At 35.5% G+C, this 19505-nt stretch overlaps 2 protein-coding genes across 2 annotated transcripts in view; one reads left to right on the top strand and one right to left on the bottom strand.

Annotated features, from left to right (window-relative positions):
• The window catches only part of LOC124449267 (TATA-binding protein-associated factor 172-like), a 41824-nt gene extending 26806 nt beyond the window's left edge, over positions 1 to 15018 (bottom strand). The window contains 11 exon segments of the mRNA XM_047000204.1: positions 9194 to 9289; positions 9996 to 10085; positions 10994 to 11062; positions 11186 to 11312; positions 11696 to 11841; positions 13035 to 13207; positions 13737 to 13889; positions 14562 to 14676; positions 14771 to 14784; positions 14787 to 14893; positions 15008 to 15018. Of these exon segments, the coding sequence (XP_046856160.1) occupies positions 9194 to 9289; positions 9996 to 10085; positions 10994 to 11062; positions 11186 to 11312; positions 11696 to 11841; positions 13035 to 13207; positions 13737 to 13889; positions 14562 to 14676; positions 14771 to 14784; positions 14787 to 14893; positions 15008 to 15018 (1101 nt within the window).
• Positions 15019 to 16096: 1078 nt separating this feature from the next.
• On the top strand, positions 16097 to 19466 carry LOC124448273 (28 kDa heat- and acid-stable phosphoprotein-like). The gene is made up of 5 exons (XM_046999279.1): positions 16097 to 16306; positions 16590 to 16693; positions 16852 to 16962; positions 17883 to 18159; positions 19029 to 19466. The coding sequence occupies exons 1-5, from the start codon at positions 16192 to 16194 to the stop codon at positions 19055 to 19057; spliced, it is 636 nt and encodes a 211-aa protein (XP_046855235.1). The 5' UTR covers positions 16097 to 16191; the 3' UTR covers positions 19058 to 19466.
• Positions 19467 to 19505: the final 39 nt, after the last annotated feature.

The following is a 19505-nucleotide window of genomic DNA, read 5'->3' as shown; positions in this document are numbered from 1 at the left end:
GCTTTGACGGCATGAGATTGTAGTTTTTGAATATTTTGCTATCTCTACCTATCTATACATGCAAACTCGGCTAGATAAAGAATGAGAATACATAAAAAGGCTTGACGGGATGAGATTGTAGTTTTGGCGAATATTTTGCTATCTCTACCTATCTATACATGCAAACTCGGCTAGATAGAGAATGAGAATACATAAAACAGGCTTGACGGGATGAGATTGTAGTTTTTGGCGAATATTTTGCTATCTTTACCTATCTATACATGCAAACTCGGCTAGATAGAGAATGAGAATACATAAAAAAGGCCTGACGGGATGAGATTGTAGTTTTTATGAATATTTTGCTATCTCTCTACTCATCTATACATGCAAACTCGGCTAGATAGAGAATGAGAATACATAAAAAAGGCCTGACGGGATGAGATTGTAGTTTTTGGCGAATATTTTGCTATCTCTACCTATCTATACATGCAAACTCGGCTAGATAGAGAATGAGAATACATAAAAAGGCTTGACGGGATGAGATTGTAGTTTTGGCGAATATTTTGCTATCTCTACCTATCTATACATGCAAACTCGGCTAGATAAAGAATGAGAATACATAAAAAGGCTTGACGGGATGAGATTGTAGTTTTGGCGAATATTTTGCTATCTCTACTTATCTATACATGCAAACTCGGCTAGATAAAGAATGAGAATACATAAAAAAGGCCTGACGGGATGAGATTGTAGTTTTTGGCGAATATTTTGCTATCTCTACCTATCTATACATGCAAACTCGGCTAGATAAAGAATGAGAATACATAAAAAGGCTTGATGGATGAGATTGTAGTTTTGGCGAATATTTTGCTATCTCTACCTATCTATACATGCAAACTCGGCTAGATAAAGAATGAGAATACATAAAAAGGCTTGACGGGATGAGATTGTAGTTTTGGCGAATATTTTGCTATCTCTACCTATCTATACATGCAAACTCGGCTAGATAAAGAATGAGAATACATAAAAAGGCTTGACGGGATGAGATTGTAGTTTTGGCGAATATTTTGCTATCTCTACCTATCTATACATGCAAACTCGGCTAGATAGAGAATGAGAATACATAAAAAGGCTTGACGGGATGAGATTGTAGTTTTGGCGAATATTTTGCTATCTCTACCTATCTATACATGCAAACTCGGCTAGATAAAGAATGAGAATACATAAAAAAGGCTTGATGGATGAGATTGTAGTTTTTGGCGAATATTTTGCTATCTCTACCTATCTATACATGCAAACTCGGCTAGATAAAGAATGAGAATACATAAAAAGGCTTGACGGGATGAGATTGTAGTTTTGGCAAATATTTTGCTATCTCTACCTATCTATACATGCAAACTCGGCTAGATAAAGAATGAGAATACATAAAAAGGCTTGACGGGATGAGATTGTAGTTTTGGCGAATATTTTTGCTATCTCTACCTATCTATACATGCAAACTCGGCTAGATAGAGAATGAGAATACATAAAAACAGGCTTGACGGGATGAGATTGTAGTTTTGGCGAATATTTTGCATATCTTTACCTATCTATACATGCAAACTCGGCTAGATAAAGAATGAGAATACATAAAAAGGCCTGACGGGATGAGATTGTAGTTTTGGCGAATATTTTGCTATCTCTACCTATCTATACATGCAAACTCGGCTAGATAGAGAATGAGAATACATAAAAAAGGCCTGACGGGATGAGATTGTAGTTTTTGGCGAATATTTTGCTATCTCTACCATCTATACATGCAAACTCGGCTAGATAAAGAATGAGAATACATAAAAAGGCTTGACGGGATGAGATTGTAGTTTTTGGCGAATATTTTGCTATCTCTACCTATCTATACATGCAAACTCGGCTAGATAGAGAATGAGAATACATAAAACAGGCTTGACGGGGTGAGATTGTAGTTTTGGCGAATATTTTGCTATCTCTACCTATCTATACATGCAAACTCGGCTAGATAGACAATGAGAATACATAAAACAGGCTTGACGGGAGAGGTAGTTTTGACGAATATTTTGCTATCTCTACCTATCTATACATGCAAACTCGGCTAGATAGAGAATGAGAATACATAAAAAAGGCTTGACGTGATGAGATTGTAGTTTTGGCGAATATTTTGCTATCTCTACCTATCTATACATACAAACTCGGCTAGATAAAGAATGAGAATACATAAAAAGCTTGACGGGATGAGATTGTAGTTTTATGAATATTTTGTTATCTCTACCTATCTATACATGCAAACCCGGCTAGATAGAGAATGAGAATACATAAAAGGCTTGACGGGATGAGATTGTAGTTTTTTATGAATATTTTGCTATCTCTACCTATCTATACATGCAAACTCGGCTAGATAGAGAATGAGAATACATAAAACAGGCTTGACGGGATGAGATTGTAGTTTTGGCGAATATTTTGCTATCTCTACCTATCTATACATGCAAACTCGGCTAGATAAAGAATGAGAATACATAAAAAGGCTTGACGGGATGAGATTGTAGTTTTGGCGAATATTTTGCTATCTCTACCTATCTATACATGCAAACTCGGCTAGATAAAGAATGAGAATACATAAAAAAGGCCTGACGGGATGAGATTGTAGTTTTTGACGAATATTTTGCTATCTCTACCTATCTATACATGCAAACTCGGCTAGATAGAGAATGAAAATACATAAAAAAGGCTTGACGGGATGAGATTGTAGTTTTTGGCGAATATTTTGCTATCTCTACCTATCTATACATCCAAACTCGGCTAGATAAAGAATGAGAATACATAAAAAAGGCTTGACGGGATGAGATTGTAGTTTTGGCGAATATTTTATATCTCTACCTATCTATACATGCAAACTCGGCTAGATAGAGAATGAGAATACATAAAACAGGCTTGACGGGATGAGATTGTAGTTTTTGACGAATATTTTGCTATCTCTACCTATCTATACATGCAAACTCGGCTAGATAAAGAATGAGAATACATAAAAAAGGCTTGACGGGATGAGATTGTAGTTTTGAAGAATATTTTGCTATCTCTACCTATCTATACATGCAAACTCGGCTAGATAGAAAATGAGAATACATAAAACAGGCTTGACGGGATGAGATTGTAGTTTTGACGAATATTTTGCTATCTCTACCTATCTATACATGCAAACTCGGCTAGATAAAGAATGAGAATACATAAAAAAGGCTTGACGGGATGAGATTGTAGTTTTTGACGAATATTTTGCTATCTCTACCTATCTATACATGCAAACTCGGCTAGATAGAAAATGAGAATACATAAAACAGGCTTGACGGGATGAGATTGTAGTTTTTGGCGAATATTTTGCTATCTCTACCTATCTATACATGCAAACTCGGCTAGATAAAGAATGAGAATACATAAAAAGGCTTGACGGGATGAGATTGTAGTTTTGGCGAATATTTTGCTATCTCTACCTATCTATACATGCAAACTCGGCTAGATAGAGAATGAGAATACATAAAAAGGCTTGACGGGATGAGATTGTAGTTTTGGCGAATATTTTGTTATCTCTACCTATCTATACATGCAAACTCGGCTAGATAGAGAATGAGAATACATAAAAAAGGCTTGACGGGATGAGATTATAGTTTTTGGCGAATATTTTGCTATCTCTACCTATCTATACATGCAAACTCGGCTAGATAAAGAATGAGAATACATAAAAAGGCTTGACGGGATGAGATTGTAGTTTTGACGAATATTTTGCTATCTCTACCTATCTATACATGCAAACTCGGCTAGATAGAGAATGAGAATACATAAAAAGGCTTGACGGGATGAGATTGTAGCTTTGAATATTTTGCTATCTCTACCTATCTATACATGCAAACTCGGCTAGATAAAGAATGAGAATACATACAAAAAGGCTTGACGGCATGAGATTGTAGTTTTGGCGAATATTTTGCTATCTCTACCTATCTATACATGCAAACTCGTCTAGATAGAGATGAGAATACATAAAACAGGCTTGACGGGATGAGATTGTAGTTTTGGCGAATATTTTGCTATCTCTACCTATCTATACATGCAACTCGGCTAGATAAAGAATGAGAATACATAAAAAGGCTTGACGGGATGAGATTGTAGTTTTGACGAATATTTTGCTATCTCTACCTATCTATACATGCAAACTCGGCTAGATAGAGAATGAGAATACATAAAAAGGCTTGACGGGATGAGATTGTAGCTTTTGCGAATATTTTGCTATCTCTACCTATCTATACATGCAAACTCGGCTAGATAAAGAATGAGAATACATAAAAAGGCTTGACGGCATGAGATTGTAGTTTTTGGCGAATATTTTGCTATCTCTACCTATCTATACATGCAAACTCGGCTAGATAAAGAATGAGAATACATAAAAAAGGCTTGACGGGATGAGATTGTAGTTTTTGGCGAATATTTTGCTATCTCTACCTATCTATACATGCAAACTCGGCTAGATAGAGAATGAGAATACATAAAACAGGCTTGACGGGATGAGATTGTAGTTTTTGGCGAATATTTTGCTATCTTTACCTATCTATACATGCAAACTCGGCTAGATAGAGAATGAGAATACATAAAAAAGGCCTGACGGGATGAGATTGTAGTTTTTGGCGAATATTTTGCTATCTCTACCTATCTATACATGCAAAACTCGGCTAGATAGAGAATGAGAATACATAAAAAAGGCCTGACGGGATGAGATTGTAGTTTTGGCGAATATTTTGCTATCTCTACCTATCTATACATGCAAACTCGGCTAGATAGAGAATGAGAATACATAAAAAAGGCCTGACGGGATGAGATTGTAGTTTTTGGCGAATATTTTGCTATCTCTACCTATCTATACATGCAAACTCGGCTAGATAAAGAATGAGAATACATAAAAGGCTTGACGGGATGAGATTGTAGTTTTTGGCGAATATTTTGCTATCTCTACTTATCTATACATGCAAACTCGGCTAGATAAAGAATGAGAATACATAAAAAAGGCCTGACGGGATGAGATTGTAGTTTTTGGCGAATATTTTGCTATCTCTACCTATCTATACATGCAAACTCGGCTAGATAAAGAATGAGAATACATAAAAAGGCTTGATGGATGAGATTGTAGTTTTGGCGAATATTTTGCTATCTCTACCTATCTATACATGCAAACTCGGCTAGATAAAGAATGAGAATACATAAAAAGGCTTGACGGGATGAGATTGTAGTTTTGGCAAATATTTTGCTATCTCTACCTATCTATACATGCAAACTCGGCTAGATAAAGAATGAGAATACATAAAAAGGCTTGACGGGATGAGATTGTAGTTTTGGCGAATATTTTGCTATCTCTACCTATCTATACATGCAAACTCGGCTAGATAGAGAATGAGAATACATAAAAAAGGCTTGACGGGATGAGATTGTAGTTTTGGCGAATATTTTGCTATCTCTACCTATCTATACATGCAAACTCGGCTAGATAAAGAATGAGAATACATAAAAAAGGCTTGATGGATGAGATTGTAGTTTTTGGCGAATATTTTGCTATCTCTACCTATCTATACATGCAAACTCGGCTAGATAAAGAATGAGAATACATAAAAAAGGCTTGACGGGATGAGATTGTAGTTTTTGGCAAATATTTTGCTATCTCTACCTATCTATACATGCAAACTCGGCTAGATAAAGAATGAGAATACATAAAAAGGCTTGACGGGATGAGATTGTAGTTTTGGCGAATATTTTGCTATTCTCTACCTATCTATACATGCAAACTCGGCTAGATAGAGAATGAGAATACATAAAACAGGCTTGACGGGATGAGATTGTAGTTTTGGCGAATATTTTGCTATCTTTACCTATCTATACATGCAAACTCGGCTAGATAGAGAATGAGAATACATAAAAAGGCCTGACGGGATGAGATTGTAGTTTTGGCGAATATTTTGCATCTCTACCTATCTATACATGCAAACTCGGCTAGATAGAGAATGAGAATACATAAAAAGGCCTGACGGGATGAGATTGTAGTTTTGGCGAATATTTTGCTATCTCTACCTATCTATACATGCAAACTCGGCTAGATAAAGAATGAGAATACATAAAAAAGGCTTGACGGGATGAGATTGTAGTTTTTGGCGAATATTTTGCTATCTCTACCTATCTATACATGCAAACTCGGCTAGATAGAGAATGAGAATACATAAAACAGGCTTGACGGGGTGAGATTGTAGTTTTTGGCGAATATTTTGCTATCTTTACCTATCTATACATGCAAACTCGGCTAGATAGACAATGAGAATACATAAAACAGGCTTGACGGGATGAGATTGTAGTTTTTGACGAATATTTTGCTATCTCTACCTATCTATACATGCAAACTCGGCTAGATAGAGAATGAGAATACATAAAAAAGGCTTGACGTGATGAGATTGTAGTTTTTGGCGAATATTTTGCTATCTCTACCTATCTATACATACAAACTCGGCTAGATAAAGAATGAGAATACATAAAAAAGGCTTGACGGGATGAGATTGTAGTTTTTGGCGAATATTTTGCTATCTCTACCTATCTATACATGCAAACCCGGCTAGATAGAGAATGAGAATACATAAAAAAGGCTTGACGGATGAGATTGTAGTTTTTGCGAATATTTTATATCTCTACCTATCTATACATGCAAACTCGGCTAGATAGAGAATGAGAATACATAAACAGGCTTGACGGGATGATTGTAGTTTTGGCGAATATTTTGCTATCTCTACCTATCTATACATGCAAACTCGGCTAGATAAAGAATGAGAATACATAAAAAGGCTTGACGGGATGAGATTGTAGTTTTGGCGAATATTTTGCTATCTCTACCTATCTATACATGCAAACTCGGCTAGATAAAGAATGAGAATACATAAAAAGGCCTGACGGGATGAGATTGTAGTTTTGGCGAATATTTTGCTATCTCTACCTATCTATACATGCAAACTCGGCTAGATAAAGAATGAGAATACATAAAAAGGCTTGATGGATGAGATTGTAGTTTTGGCGAATATTTTGCTATTTCTACCTATCTATACATGCAAACTCGGCTAGATAAAGAATGAGAATACATAAAAAAGGCTTGACGGGATGAGATTGTAGTTTTGGCGAATATTTTGCTATCTCTACCTATCTATACATGCAAACTCGGCTAGATAAAGAATGAGAATACATAAAAAGGCTTGACGGGATGATTGTAGTTTTTGACGAATATTTTGCTATCTCTACCTATCTATACATGCAAACTCGGCTAGATAGAAAATGAGAATACATAAAACAGGCTTGACGGGATGAGATTGTAGTTTTGGCGAATATTTTGCTATCTCTACCTATCTATACATGCAAACTCGGCTAGATAAAGAATGAGAATACATAAAAGGCTTAACGGGATGAGATTGTAGTTTTGGCGAGTATTTTGCTATCTCTACCTATCTATACATGCAAACTCGGCTAGATAGAGAATGAGAATACATAAAAAGGCTTGACGGGATGAGATTGTAGTTTTGGCGAATATTTTGCTATCTCTACCTATCTATACATGCAAACTCGGCTAGATAGAGAATGAGAATACATAAAAAGGCTTGACGGGATGAGATTGTAGTTTTTGGCGAATATTTTGCTATCTCTACCTATCTATACATGCAAACTCGGCTAGATAAAGAATGAGAATACATAAAAAGGCTTGACGGGATGAGATTGTAGTTTTGACGAATATTTTGCTATCTCTACCTATCTATACATGCAAACTCGGCTAGATAGAAAATGAGAATACATAAAACAGGCTTGACGGGATGAGATTGTAGTTTTTGGCGAATATTTTGCTATCTCTACCTATCTATACATGCAAACTCGGCTAGATAAAGAATGAGAATACATAAAAAAGGCTTGACGGGATGAGATTGTAGTTTTTGGCGAGTATTTTGCTATCTCTACCTATCTATACATGCAAACTCGGCTAGATAGAGAATGAGAATACATAAAAAAGGCTTGACGGGATGAGATTGTAGTTTTGGCGAATATTTTGCTATCTCTACCTATCTATACATGCAAACTCGGCTAGATAGAGAATGAGAATACATAAAAAGGCTTGACGGGATGAGATTGTAGTTTTGGCGAATATTTTGCTATCTCTACCTATCTATACATGCAAACTCGGCTAGATAAAGAATGAGAATACATAAAAAGGCTTGACGGGATGAGATTGTAGTTTTGACGAATATTTTGCTATCTCTACCTATCTATACATGCAAACTCGGCTAGATAGAAAAATGAGAATACATAAAACAGGCTTGACGGGATGAGATTGTAGTTTTGGCGAATATTTTGCTATCTCTACCTATCTATACATGCAAACTCGGCTAGATAAAGAATGAGAATACATAAAAAGGCTTGACGGGATGAGATTGTAGTTTTGGCGAGTATTTTGCTATCTCTACCTATCTATACATGCAAACTCGGCTAGATAGAGAATGAGAATACATAAAAAAGGCTTGACGGGATGAGATTGTAGTTTTGGCGAATATTTTGCTATCTCTACCTATCTATACATGCAAACTCGGCTAGATAGAGAATGAGAATACATAAAAAGGCTTGACGGGATGAGATTGTAGTTTTGGCGAATATTTTGCTATCTCTACCTATCTATACATGCAAACTCGGCTAGATAAAGAATGAGAATACATAAAAAGGCTTGACGGGATGATTGTAGTTTTGACGAATATTTTGCTATCTCTACCTATCTATACATGCAAACTCGGCTAGATAAAGAATGAGAATACATAAAAAGGCTTGATGGATGAGATTGTAGTTTTGGCGAATATTTTGCTATCTCTACCTATCTATACATGCAAACTCGGCTAGATAAAGAATGAGAATACATAAAAAGGCTTGACGGGATGAGATTGTAGTTTTGGCAAATATTTTGCTATCTCTACCTATCTATACATGCAAACTCGGCTAGATAAAGAATGAGAATACATAAAAAAGGCTTGACGGGATGAGATTGTAGTTTTTGGCGAATATTTTGCTATCTCTACCTATCTATACATGCAAACTCGGTTACATATCTCAATCAGCGCGCGCGTTTTATAGCTGTCGTTTTACATATGACAGACTGTTTACGTACCTCATCCGTTACAAAATCACCAAAACGATCTAATGCAAACACACATAACAACTTTAAAGACATATCTTCCAACCATAGCTCGTTGGCAGTCCTCATCTGAGTACAAAATAAAACACAAAAGCATTATCGACACCATTTGTACAAAAGCTGAATGTTGGGGTTATGCTACGTACGGCTAATGGGATAGTGATTTATAGTTTAGGAAAATAATGATGCTATACGAGAGGGATATTTATTTTATATATTTGAGATCTTCAATCATTGATGCTATGACTAATGTAAAAAATGCCTAACACCAAATTTTAATTTTCTAAAGTGACAAAAAATTGGACTTCTAACATACGTAGACAATATCCGAACATTGCAACGAAACTTTCAATCGTTTTTGAACTTTATTGTACAACTAAAGAGCTCAGATTGTTACGACATATTGAATCGTTGAAGGAATGTCAAATTTATCTGGGTTTTTTTATGTTAAATTCATCAGTTCTTGTGCCGTTGGTGGCACTAAATTTGATACGCAATCATCCTACGCAATCAACTAAAGTTGATACACATTCATCCTACTTTATCCATTAATTCATCTTATGCCATTGTTGGCACTAAAGTTGATACGCATTCATCCTACTTTATCCATTAATTCATCTTATGCCATTGGTGGCACTAAAGTTGATACACATTCATCCTACTTTATCCAATAATTCAAAAATCTACTCATTGACAACAAATTAACACTGGCACCTACGTAGAAATAGTATCTATGTTTATACGACACATCTAACTATTTGTAAAAAAAACTTACTTCGTCCTGAGGAGTATCCGTTCTTTTACCAGCTCCAGTGCCGTGTATACGTACAATATGCCTCAAACCTATAGCAGCACCATGACGTACCTATAGATGATACGAGAACCGTTTGGAAACAAAACAGGGAGAAATCGACGTTCCCATCTTTTTATGTCATCAATGATAAAAAAAGATGAAAACGATAGACATCATTGTCAATAATAAAAGAAAAGCTGGACGGCGGGGCGTTATATTGGATGTACGTATCGTGACGAAACATGGATATAATTAAAGTCATTTAGGTCAACTGGGTAATCTTGAGTGTTTTGTTATGAAATACAAGTTTATCTTGATTAAACACGTGCTCTTTTATCGAGGGGTATACCGGAGGGGCAAAGGCACAGCCAAAATAAAATCTTAATTTCACTAAATTTTAATCCAAACTGGAGTCCCACCCCCTCCTTAGAAAGTTACTCGAATACATTCAATACGGTTAGAAAAACGGTCAGAACTGGAACAGCATGCATGTGCTTGATTTCAATACATTGCTATAGTATGAAAAAAAATAAGCAAAAAAAAGGGATATAAATGAGTTGCCACAACTAAAGGAATGACCGAATGTTTCATCATACAACGATGTTTAACGAGATTTAGTTTAAAACAGTAAAAAAATTAACCATTCGAATAAAGGGACTTTCAGTTTCTGTCAGAAAGACCTGTCTGGAATGTTTTGAATCAGGCTAGAACTAAAAACTTTATTTTCAATGACCCTATTCATTATTCAAACGACTTTGTTGTAAGTAGCCACCGTTTATAAAGCTTTATTGCGGGGAAAGAAGCTCGCAGTTTTTCATGAGCGTAGCCAATACGACTTTTAGACGAACTGTGTAAATTTCAGTAAGTTTTAAAAATATATTTTTGTCATAAAACTTATTGTTTAGGAAATATTTGCATCGTTGAAATAAATGAACAAGCGGAAACTCCGTATATAATGCAACCATACATTCATTGCTTACCTCCCAAGATGGATGGAAGAGTTCATGGCAAAGTTCTTGGCAAAACAATGTAAAAGGCCATTCAACTTCCTAAAAAAGAGACATCGTTGAGATTTGGAGAGGTTTAAAGCTTTACATTACAGTCAGCGTAGGGTTAGATTACTCTTAAAGTTATCGAGCAAAGTTATGTTGTCCAAGAAAGAAAATGAAAACCTCTTCAATCCACGATGTTGTGTCAGGAATGGAATCAATGACAATCTTGTCAGGATCCTCCGGCTGATCGACAACAACTTGTGCTGTGAGCTTCATTTTCTTTTCTGGTAGAAATTCTTTCTCGTCTCTATATTGAGTGAAAAAAATGCATTTAAATATTGCTTTCTTATGTAGCTACCATCTTCACTGTAACGCAAGTATAAAGAGACCAAGTATGTTGATTTCTTATGTACCATCTTCACTATGACATCAGTATAAGGACATCAAGTACATTGATTTCTTATATACCATCCTCACTATCACATAAGTATAAAGAGATCAAGTACATTGATTTCTTATGTACCATCCTCACTATGACATATGCATAAAGAGATCATGTACACTGATTTCTGATGTACCATCTTCACTATGACATATGTATAAGGTGATCAAGTATATTGATTTCTTATGTAACATACTTACTTTGAGAAACATGTAAGTGTAAGCACAAAAAGTATTAAGATTTCTTACTTTGGAGTAGAAGGGGAATTATTTTCTCTTGATCTCTGTTTCGCTATAATCTTCACTCTCCTCTTGGCTCGATTCTTTTCTCGCGAGCTCATCCCAGCGGAATTTGAAATTGCAGCAATTTCCGCAGCAACAAGATCTGCTGTTGACTAAATCAGATATCATTCAGATCAGTTCAAAAAGCGTTTTAATGAGTGATTTGAGGTTATATGTTATGATGAAATGAAAGCTATCTACGATGAAATGAAATCAATCCAAAATGAAATGGAAGCTAATGAAATGGTAGCTACCAATAATGCAATAAAAGCTATTTATGATAAAATGGAAGGTGCGCATGATGAAATGAAAGCTACTTTTGATGAAATGGAAGCAGCCTATCATAAAAAAGGAGATTTGGCTAAAATGATTTCGTAATACAATCATTCATTAGTGAGTCGTCGATTGGGCTCAGAAATCGTTTATTTAGTGTTGGTTTTGTTGTCATGTGTTACACACTCAGGTGACAGAGCCTGGCAGCTATTTAATCCCCCCCCCCCCTTCCTTTACAACCGTTATAATTTATTTGAAGTTTATTTAGCATGAAGCCCTTAATAACCGAGGCCTTCACGGAGAAATATTGGACCGAAGTCTTTTTGTACAGACCGAGCCCGTAGAGCAAGGTTTGTACAAAAAACAAAGGTCCGATATTTCTCCGTAAAGACCGAGAAAGCGAGGTTATTAAAAGGTTCATTATATGGCATTATTTGACCTGAAACGATTATGCCAACACCGAATAAAAATGCATTCATTACAGCTGCTGGTCGTGGGCACGTATTTCAGCTATAATTTATTGCAAACATTAAAACCATCATTTATTGTAATTACTATTTTAAGTAAGCCATGATCAATGACCTAAAACCCAATCCGACTCTTTACGAGTGAGAGTGAGGCAACTAGCCGCCATCTAGAAAAGCGGCAAAACTGACCAAACGCACGAATAAAATCTGCGTTGTCCACATTGAAACACAGTTGCTGAGTTTATAGTCCTGGTTAAGTTGTAAAAATATTTCATAGGATTGGTTTTTTAAACTTTCTTTTAACTTCTTTTAACTTTCTTTTAAAGAAGGTTGGACATCTAGGGGATTGGGTTCTAAATCATTCGCCATGATTTATTGCTAACAATCATGGTTTATTGCATATTATTAATACACTATAGCATAATTACTGCAGCATTATAATGTGATTTGCCACATACATTATGAAATTTATTTACTGCATAAATTATAAGCATGATTTTCTGCATAAATTATACATAAACATGCTATAAATAAGAAAAATCTTCTAATTTTGAGAAAAAACTAACCTGACATTCCCTTGACCTTTGTTTTTGAAAAGATTTCTTCACCACAAGATGTGGTGACAAAATATCTTCATCATCCAAAACAATATCCAAATTAGTCTCAAGACCAGGAACCAGGCCTAAACGCTTCCTAAGCAATTCTTGCTGACGAGCAAGTCGCTCTTTGGCATCAAGTCCTTGAAGTTAGCAATAGAAATCCACATTGAAATGGCTCCGTGTTGTGAAAGATGCAGTGCTGTAGAAGTGGGGGCTTTGGGAGGAGCCCCGTTTCTACCTTTGAAATGGGTAATTTTAAAAGGGCACTATTGACAAAAGCATCAAGAGAGCCCCACCATTTAATAAATTTAGTTCTACAGCACCGGAAAGAGGGGGGGGGGTGAATGTAGATTTTGATTTACACATTAGTACTTGATAGAACATAACTATGATTTGGCACCATGAACCACTTGCAAAATGCTATAATTGAGGAAAATTGGTCAGCAATGTTTATATGGATGCATACAAACAAAAATCTTTAGTTTTGCCATAATAACTTGCATTGAATAGACAGTAGTCAAATTTTGTGATTTGCAAAACAATGCTAGCCAATATATGTGATTCACGGCAAAAAGCAACACACTTAAATAAAGTATAGGGTATGATTCAACTTTACGGTACAATGTAAACAAGGGCTGGCAGTGTTTGATTCAATTAATCAACACATACCCAGCAATTCCTCATCTACAACATCATATTCTTGACCAGATGATCCCAGAAGAGCCTCGCCATGTTTCAAAACATGAGTAATGTCAAACTTTTCAAACATCAACATATCTTGTTTCTTTTCCAAACTTCCTGGAACAACAGATGCTTCATCACCTACACATAACATAGTTCATATAATATTTTATGGTGAATAGTTTGAACCAAGAAGTATTGTTACATGTTTGCGTAGGTCAATTGCCCAGGTTACTGAACTTCTCAGAAAAATTCTTAGTGTTGGTGACAATTATTCATCATTCATAAGACTGTGAAGATGACTAGCACTAGGAATGTCAAAATGTCAGTCAACACTAACACCAACAATCCTTCTCAAGACTACACTATTCTGGACAATCAAAATCAAGTTCCTTGTTTGTTTTCTCAAATATCAAATTGAACATGGACCTTTTATTTGAAGTATGTTTCTTATTCTACGTACTTCATAAAATTGTCTGCTGGTAATGGATAAAAATATTATGTTTTTGGCAAGCCCCATGGTACAGAGGATTGAATTTGAAAACAAGATTACCAGTATCATTTTTTGCCCAAATTTTGAATATCAGCATCCAACATGTGGTGAATTTTTAAATAAATTAAAATATATATAACATTGAACTTGCAGAGTTAAAACTTCATGCCATTACAAGTTGCTGTGCATTGAGTAAGGCTGTAAATGTCCCTGTGCAATGCAACTAAGAACAAATCATTTCAGAATAAAGAACTGACAATTGTAGGTAGATATGCACAAGGACTTCAACTTTAACATGAAAACATTACACTATGTCTTACATTGAGCTTTGCATCCATAAGGTACCCATTTTGGAACATTTGATGCTATGGCTTCAATAGCTTCACCAGCAGCAATTCTTGTGTCCCAGTTATTGCTTTTCAAATGAACATGAACCTAGAGTATTGACCACACTGGGTTGCATAATCATTTTGATATAGTACCAAATCAAGTGAATTTTGAAAGAAACATCAAAATCCTTTTATTATACCCGCTTCAAGAGGTTTTCAGCTCGTGGGGATGAAGTTTCTGAACTTCACCCAGCTGCTGGGCAGCCGTTCTTCGTATGACCGGCGTTGATCCGGTATCCAAAAGTACCAGCAAACGGTCAAGTCTTCACGCAAAATTTACAAAAATATTTTTCAAAACAATATAAGACAGCACTGTCAATATTGAAGTGACTGTCAAATCTCTCGCAGAAAACAAATGGATATAATGAAATAAATACCTGCTTGTCATGGCGTTACGCTATTTCAAAACACAGAAAATATCCTGTTCGGTGGGAGTTCGTTAAGCATTTTGTAAAATTAAATAAATAATACTTTGAAAACTTGCACTTGCCGCTTTATATGAAACTTTTTTCTGCAACATCTATTGTTTAGGAGGTCTGGGCACTAAATTGCCAATAAGGGATGGGGTGGTGTGAACACGGTGTGACAGTGTAACATGAGAGGTCATATATGAGTCACATCCACAGTGGTCATATCTTTAATGTTCCAACTTTAGGGTTTTATTTCTATATTATGATGATTTTAGAGCACTTGGATTTTCTTGGAATTTTTATTTTAGGAACAAAAACTTGGAATAGAATCTATTCTTTTCAAACTGGGTAAACACAAAAAAAAATTGCGCAGGAGTAAATAATGAATATCTTAATGGTTATCTTAAAATTTTTCATGGTAGTTCCTATCAGGGGCCGCAGAGAAGGGGGGCAGGGAGAAATTGCCCGCCGCCACTGCCGGAGTGCGATACCGTGGTTCGGGCAAAAATCTCCAGGCCTATCACACTACGTAATACCCACTAGCTTCTTCTATTTATAACTTCATGTTTTTCTTTGCAACAAGTTTTGAAACCATGTGCTGAATAAGTGTCTCTGTACATGTTACTCCGGTGTCGCCGTTCACGTTGGTGCCCGTGCCCAAACACCGTACTTGGGTACTCACTTTTCGTGGTGCTCAGATAACTAGGTATGTTAAACAAACATTTACAATGTGTACTTTCGAAACCTTTAGGATTCTTACGGTTTTTCAAGTAAAATGCAAGTATTAAAATGCACTATGTAATTCTATGTTAATTTCTCAGTTTTTCAGTTCATTATTTTTAATTAAACTGTTGTGATACACCAATAACACCATATTGTTACATAGGTGCTTTGTATGTTTAATGTGATTGGCTCATTATAAGTCATATGACTTGAAACAAGTGAAAATTTAATATCATAACAAATAAAACAGCTATTAAAAAATAAGAGTTCAGATAACACTGGGAAGTCAACCAAAAATGCTGTGGTCGTTGCATTTTGCAACAAAATTTCGCCTGACAAATCTCCTTCGCGCAAACTCCACAAAACACGTACACTTTGGCCGTCGGAAAACTATCTTCGGAAACGGTCTTTACGAATGCCTCCTTTTGATGGATGTACGTTTGAATATTCAAATTTGGACAGATCTTTTCGAAGAAAGGATAATAAAAGTACAAATTTGTTCAGAATTGAAGGTACACGTCTTTGAAAATATGTCTAAGAGAGGTGAGAGTGCTTCTTTGATTGTTTGCACTTTTATTTGAGTCAATTGTGCGTGTTGTGGCCTTAATATTGGGTGAGGAAATGGATGATGCAATATTAGATTAAGAAGTTTCTTTTGAAAACATAAATAGTGGCATAAGTTAACTTTCCTGATAACAGTCGCATCTCTCCTTGCTTTTCTTAAAATGTGTAAATGCTTTTCCTTTCACTCTATTGAAATTATTCCACGTGCAGTTGGTTACAACAACATAGCCTTTGAAATCTCTTGTTGTTATTTTTTGCTTAGGAGGACGAGGAAAAGTTAACCACAAAGGAAGGAATCGACATTTCATTACTGAAGCAGAGGTTGAGGCTGAGCAAGAAAAGGAACGCAAAGATAAAGAATGGAGGGTAAAAGAAATGCATCAATTTTTAATGCAATGTTTTTCATTGTGTTTCTTATTCATTATAAACAATGGAAGCTAAAAAACATACACTACTTGAAAACCATAGTTTTTAACAAGGTTTCTTCTGTATTGTGTCAGACAATAGCCATTATGATGTTTTAGCAAAGACGAGGCAATACTGCTGATGATGATGATGGTGACAATGAACCAGAGATAGAAGAAAGTGAAGAAAGCGATGAATCTGATGAAGAGAGTAATTCAGATGAAGAGGAGGTAAAATAAAGCAATAATTTTCATTTAGTTAAAATACATAGTGAAGTCAATTAAAACTTACAAATTTGACATCATATAACTCCTCGTGAAAATATATTGCACTTGAGTATGCCAGGATTAAAATCTTAACATCAGATTTCTCCTAATGAAAACACTTCACTGTACTATATATGATCACTCCTGATAAAAACATTAAACTGGAGTTTATAAGAACTGAAGTTTCAACTTCAGATCACTCCTGATGAAGACATTAGAATTAAGTGTTTAAGAACTCAATTTTTGATTTCAGATCCCTCCTGATGAAGACACTTGACTGGAGTATATAAGTGACATAACAATAGCCTTCAAGTTTGATCATGCTATAAAATGACATTTTTCTTTAAGAATCTATTATTTGTCACAGTGAGTGAACACCAATCTTTTTAAAATGCACATCTAAACTTGAAGCCACTGCTCAATAGAGACTACACTGAAATATGTGGAGACTTAAAATTCAGATCACTCCTGATAAAGACAGTAGACTGGACCAAGGAAAAATTTTCTGGGAGAGTTTCAAGGGGATGCAACCCTCGTCCCAAGTTTCAGATTTCACCCCCTAAATAAATTGTCCACCCATCTAAGAAACATTTCAACCCCTTCCCCCATTTTTCAAAAACAAATCACTAGAATAGCTTAACTTAGTTTTTCTGGGCAATGTTTCAACTCTCAACCACTACCTTTGTTACCCACTATCCTCTTGGTATACACTACCTAACCACCCCTAAAGCTCTTATTCTCTTACTTTGTCTTGCATCCTTTACTGATCAGCTTAACCCCACCCCTAAAATTTTTAGCATCACCTCTGCAAAAAATATCAAAATTTGATTACTCTTAAATAGAAATTGATTGCAATTATGAGCATTGTTCCTTACTTCATCTAGAAAATAAGAAAACCTAAAGGGGTTGATGGACTCATTGAGGTAAATAATCCAAACAGAAATCAAAAGCGGCAAAAGGTCACTGATCTCGATACAAATGCTGAGGCAACATTATCACGTCGGGAACGTGAGGAGATCGAAAAACAACAGGCGCAGCAACGTTATCAAAAACTCCACATGGAGGGCAAAACAGAACAGGCACAAAAAGACCTTGCGAGACTGGCCATTATAAGAAAACAGCGAGAGGAGGCAGCCAGAAAGAAAGAAGAAGCTAAGAAAGGTATTTCTGGTGTTTAGCATTCAAAAACCGTTACTTTAACACATAAAAGAACTCCATACTATAGCTTAAATAAAAAGTAAAACATACTTCAAAAAGCATCATGGTTTAAACTCAAGATTCAAGTTAAAGATATCGTATTACTCGAATCTTGAGTTTACAAGATGATGATTTTTGGAAAAGTTCTATTTTATATTTCTTCAAATTGTCGACTAGAATAGGTTTTGTGTTGAGTTGCTGCGCATGCGCGGCTAGAAAGAAGTATCTCTGAGGCTGTGCATGTCTGAGTGTCCGTTGTTATCCTCGGTGAAGTTGGATCACTGTGAGACGGATATACGTACGCGCAATCACGAAGAATACCGTTTTGAGCATTTTGTCGCTTTCTCCTGAAAATATCGCAGGTTGTTTTCCTAACGATTCCGAGTAAACTTGTGATGCAATATCATGCAAATGCTTTGTTGAAGATACAGAGTAAACTTGTGATGCAATATCGTGCAAAGCTTTATTTGCAACATGTTGTTTTTGGACTTTGAGTCAATGAAAATGCAAGTTTACAATTCAAGTAATTAATCTTGCTATATTATAGTCATATTTTGGTGTTTTGATTTTGTATTTTGTGTCAGTACTATTAAATTTATATTATATCAATTGCCTTCATCAACTTACTTCATTTTGGTTGCGATGAAATTAAGAAGCTTGCCGCATGTACGCAATGCGTACCTATTTTCTATTGCGTGATCTTTATCCGAATGCTTAAAATATATTTTGTAATAATTGACTCCATTCAGCATGAACAACTAAACAAATGTTAGGAAATCCAAAGTTAGACTAAGTTTGTTTACCAGATTACTTCTTGTTTTTTTCAATTTTAGCCCAACTGAAGAACAAGGGAAAACGCTAATGAAACACTGGCATGAATAACATACATTGTAAAGTTTCATCAACAACTATGGCCATGCAAAGATCGTATGTGATGTTGGACATATCGTTAACAATTTTTAAATAAATATTGAAATCTGAATGGATAAAGGATGATTAAATAAATAAATATCACAGTCTTTCTTATAAAAGATTGCTGTTTTATTCATTCCATGGTATAACATGCCATACAAGTAACTATGGACTTATGAATTTGGATAAGTGATTGTTATTAGATGAAGTAATCGAGAACAGAGAATAGTATCTGCTAAACATTCACACTTTAGGTCAGTACATAGAAATTCCGCTCAATTCGTTAGAATTACTTGATGATTTGCGCAGATACAAAAAGAATCGAGAAGTTCAACAAACTGTCCTACTGATGTTGAAAATTTTCCCGAGTTTTTAAATTTCAAACTCTCTTGGTGCCA

This window comes from Xenia sp. Carnegie-2017, unplaced genomic scaffold (assembly GCF_021976095.1).
Source record: "Xenia sp. Carnegie-2017 unplaced genomic scaffold, XeniaSp_v1 HiC_scaffold_23, whole genome shotgun sequence".
Classification (NCBI taxonomy): domain Eukaryota; kingdom Metazoa; phylum Cnidaria; class Anthozoa; order Malacalcyonacea; family Xeniidae; genus Xenia; species Xenia sp. Carnegie-2017.
Note: the sequence above shows the minus strand (reverse complement) of the source record. Positions and strands in the feature narration are given on the sequence as shown.

Bases quoted from the DNA above. Each gene is read 5' to 3' on its own strand.
- LOC124448273 (XM_046999279.1), top strand. From the start codon at position 16,192: ATGGATGTACGTTTGAATATTCAAATTTGGACAGATCTTTTCGAAGAA. The intron at 16,307-16,589 runs GTGAGAGTGCTT...TTTTTTGCTTAG, and splicing joins TGAAAATATGTCTAAGAGAG to GAGGACGAGGAAAAGTTAAC. The intron at 16,694-16,851 runs GTAAAAGAAATG...ATGATGTTTTAG, and splicing joins GCAAAGATAAAGAATGGAGG to CAAAGACGAGGCAATACTGC.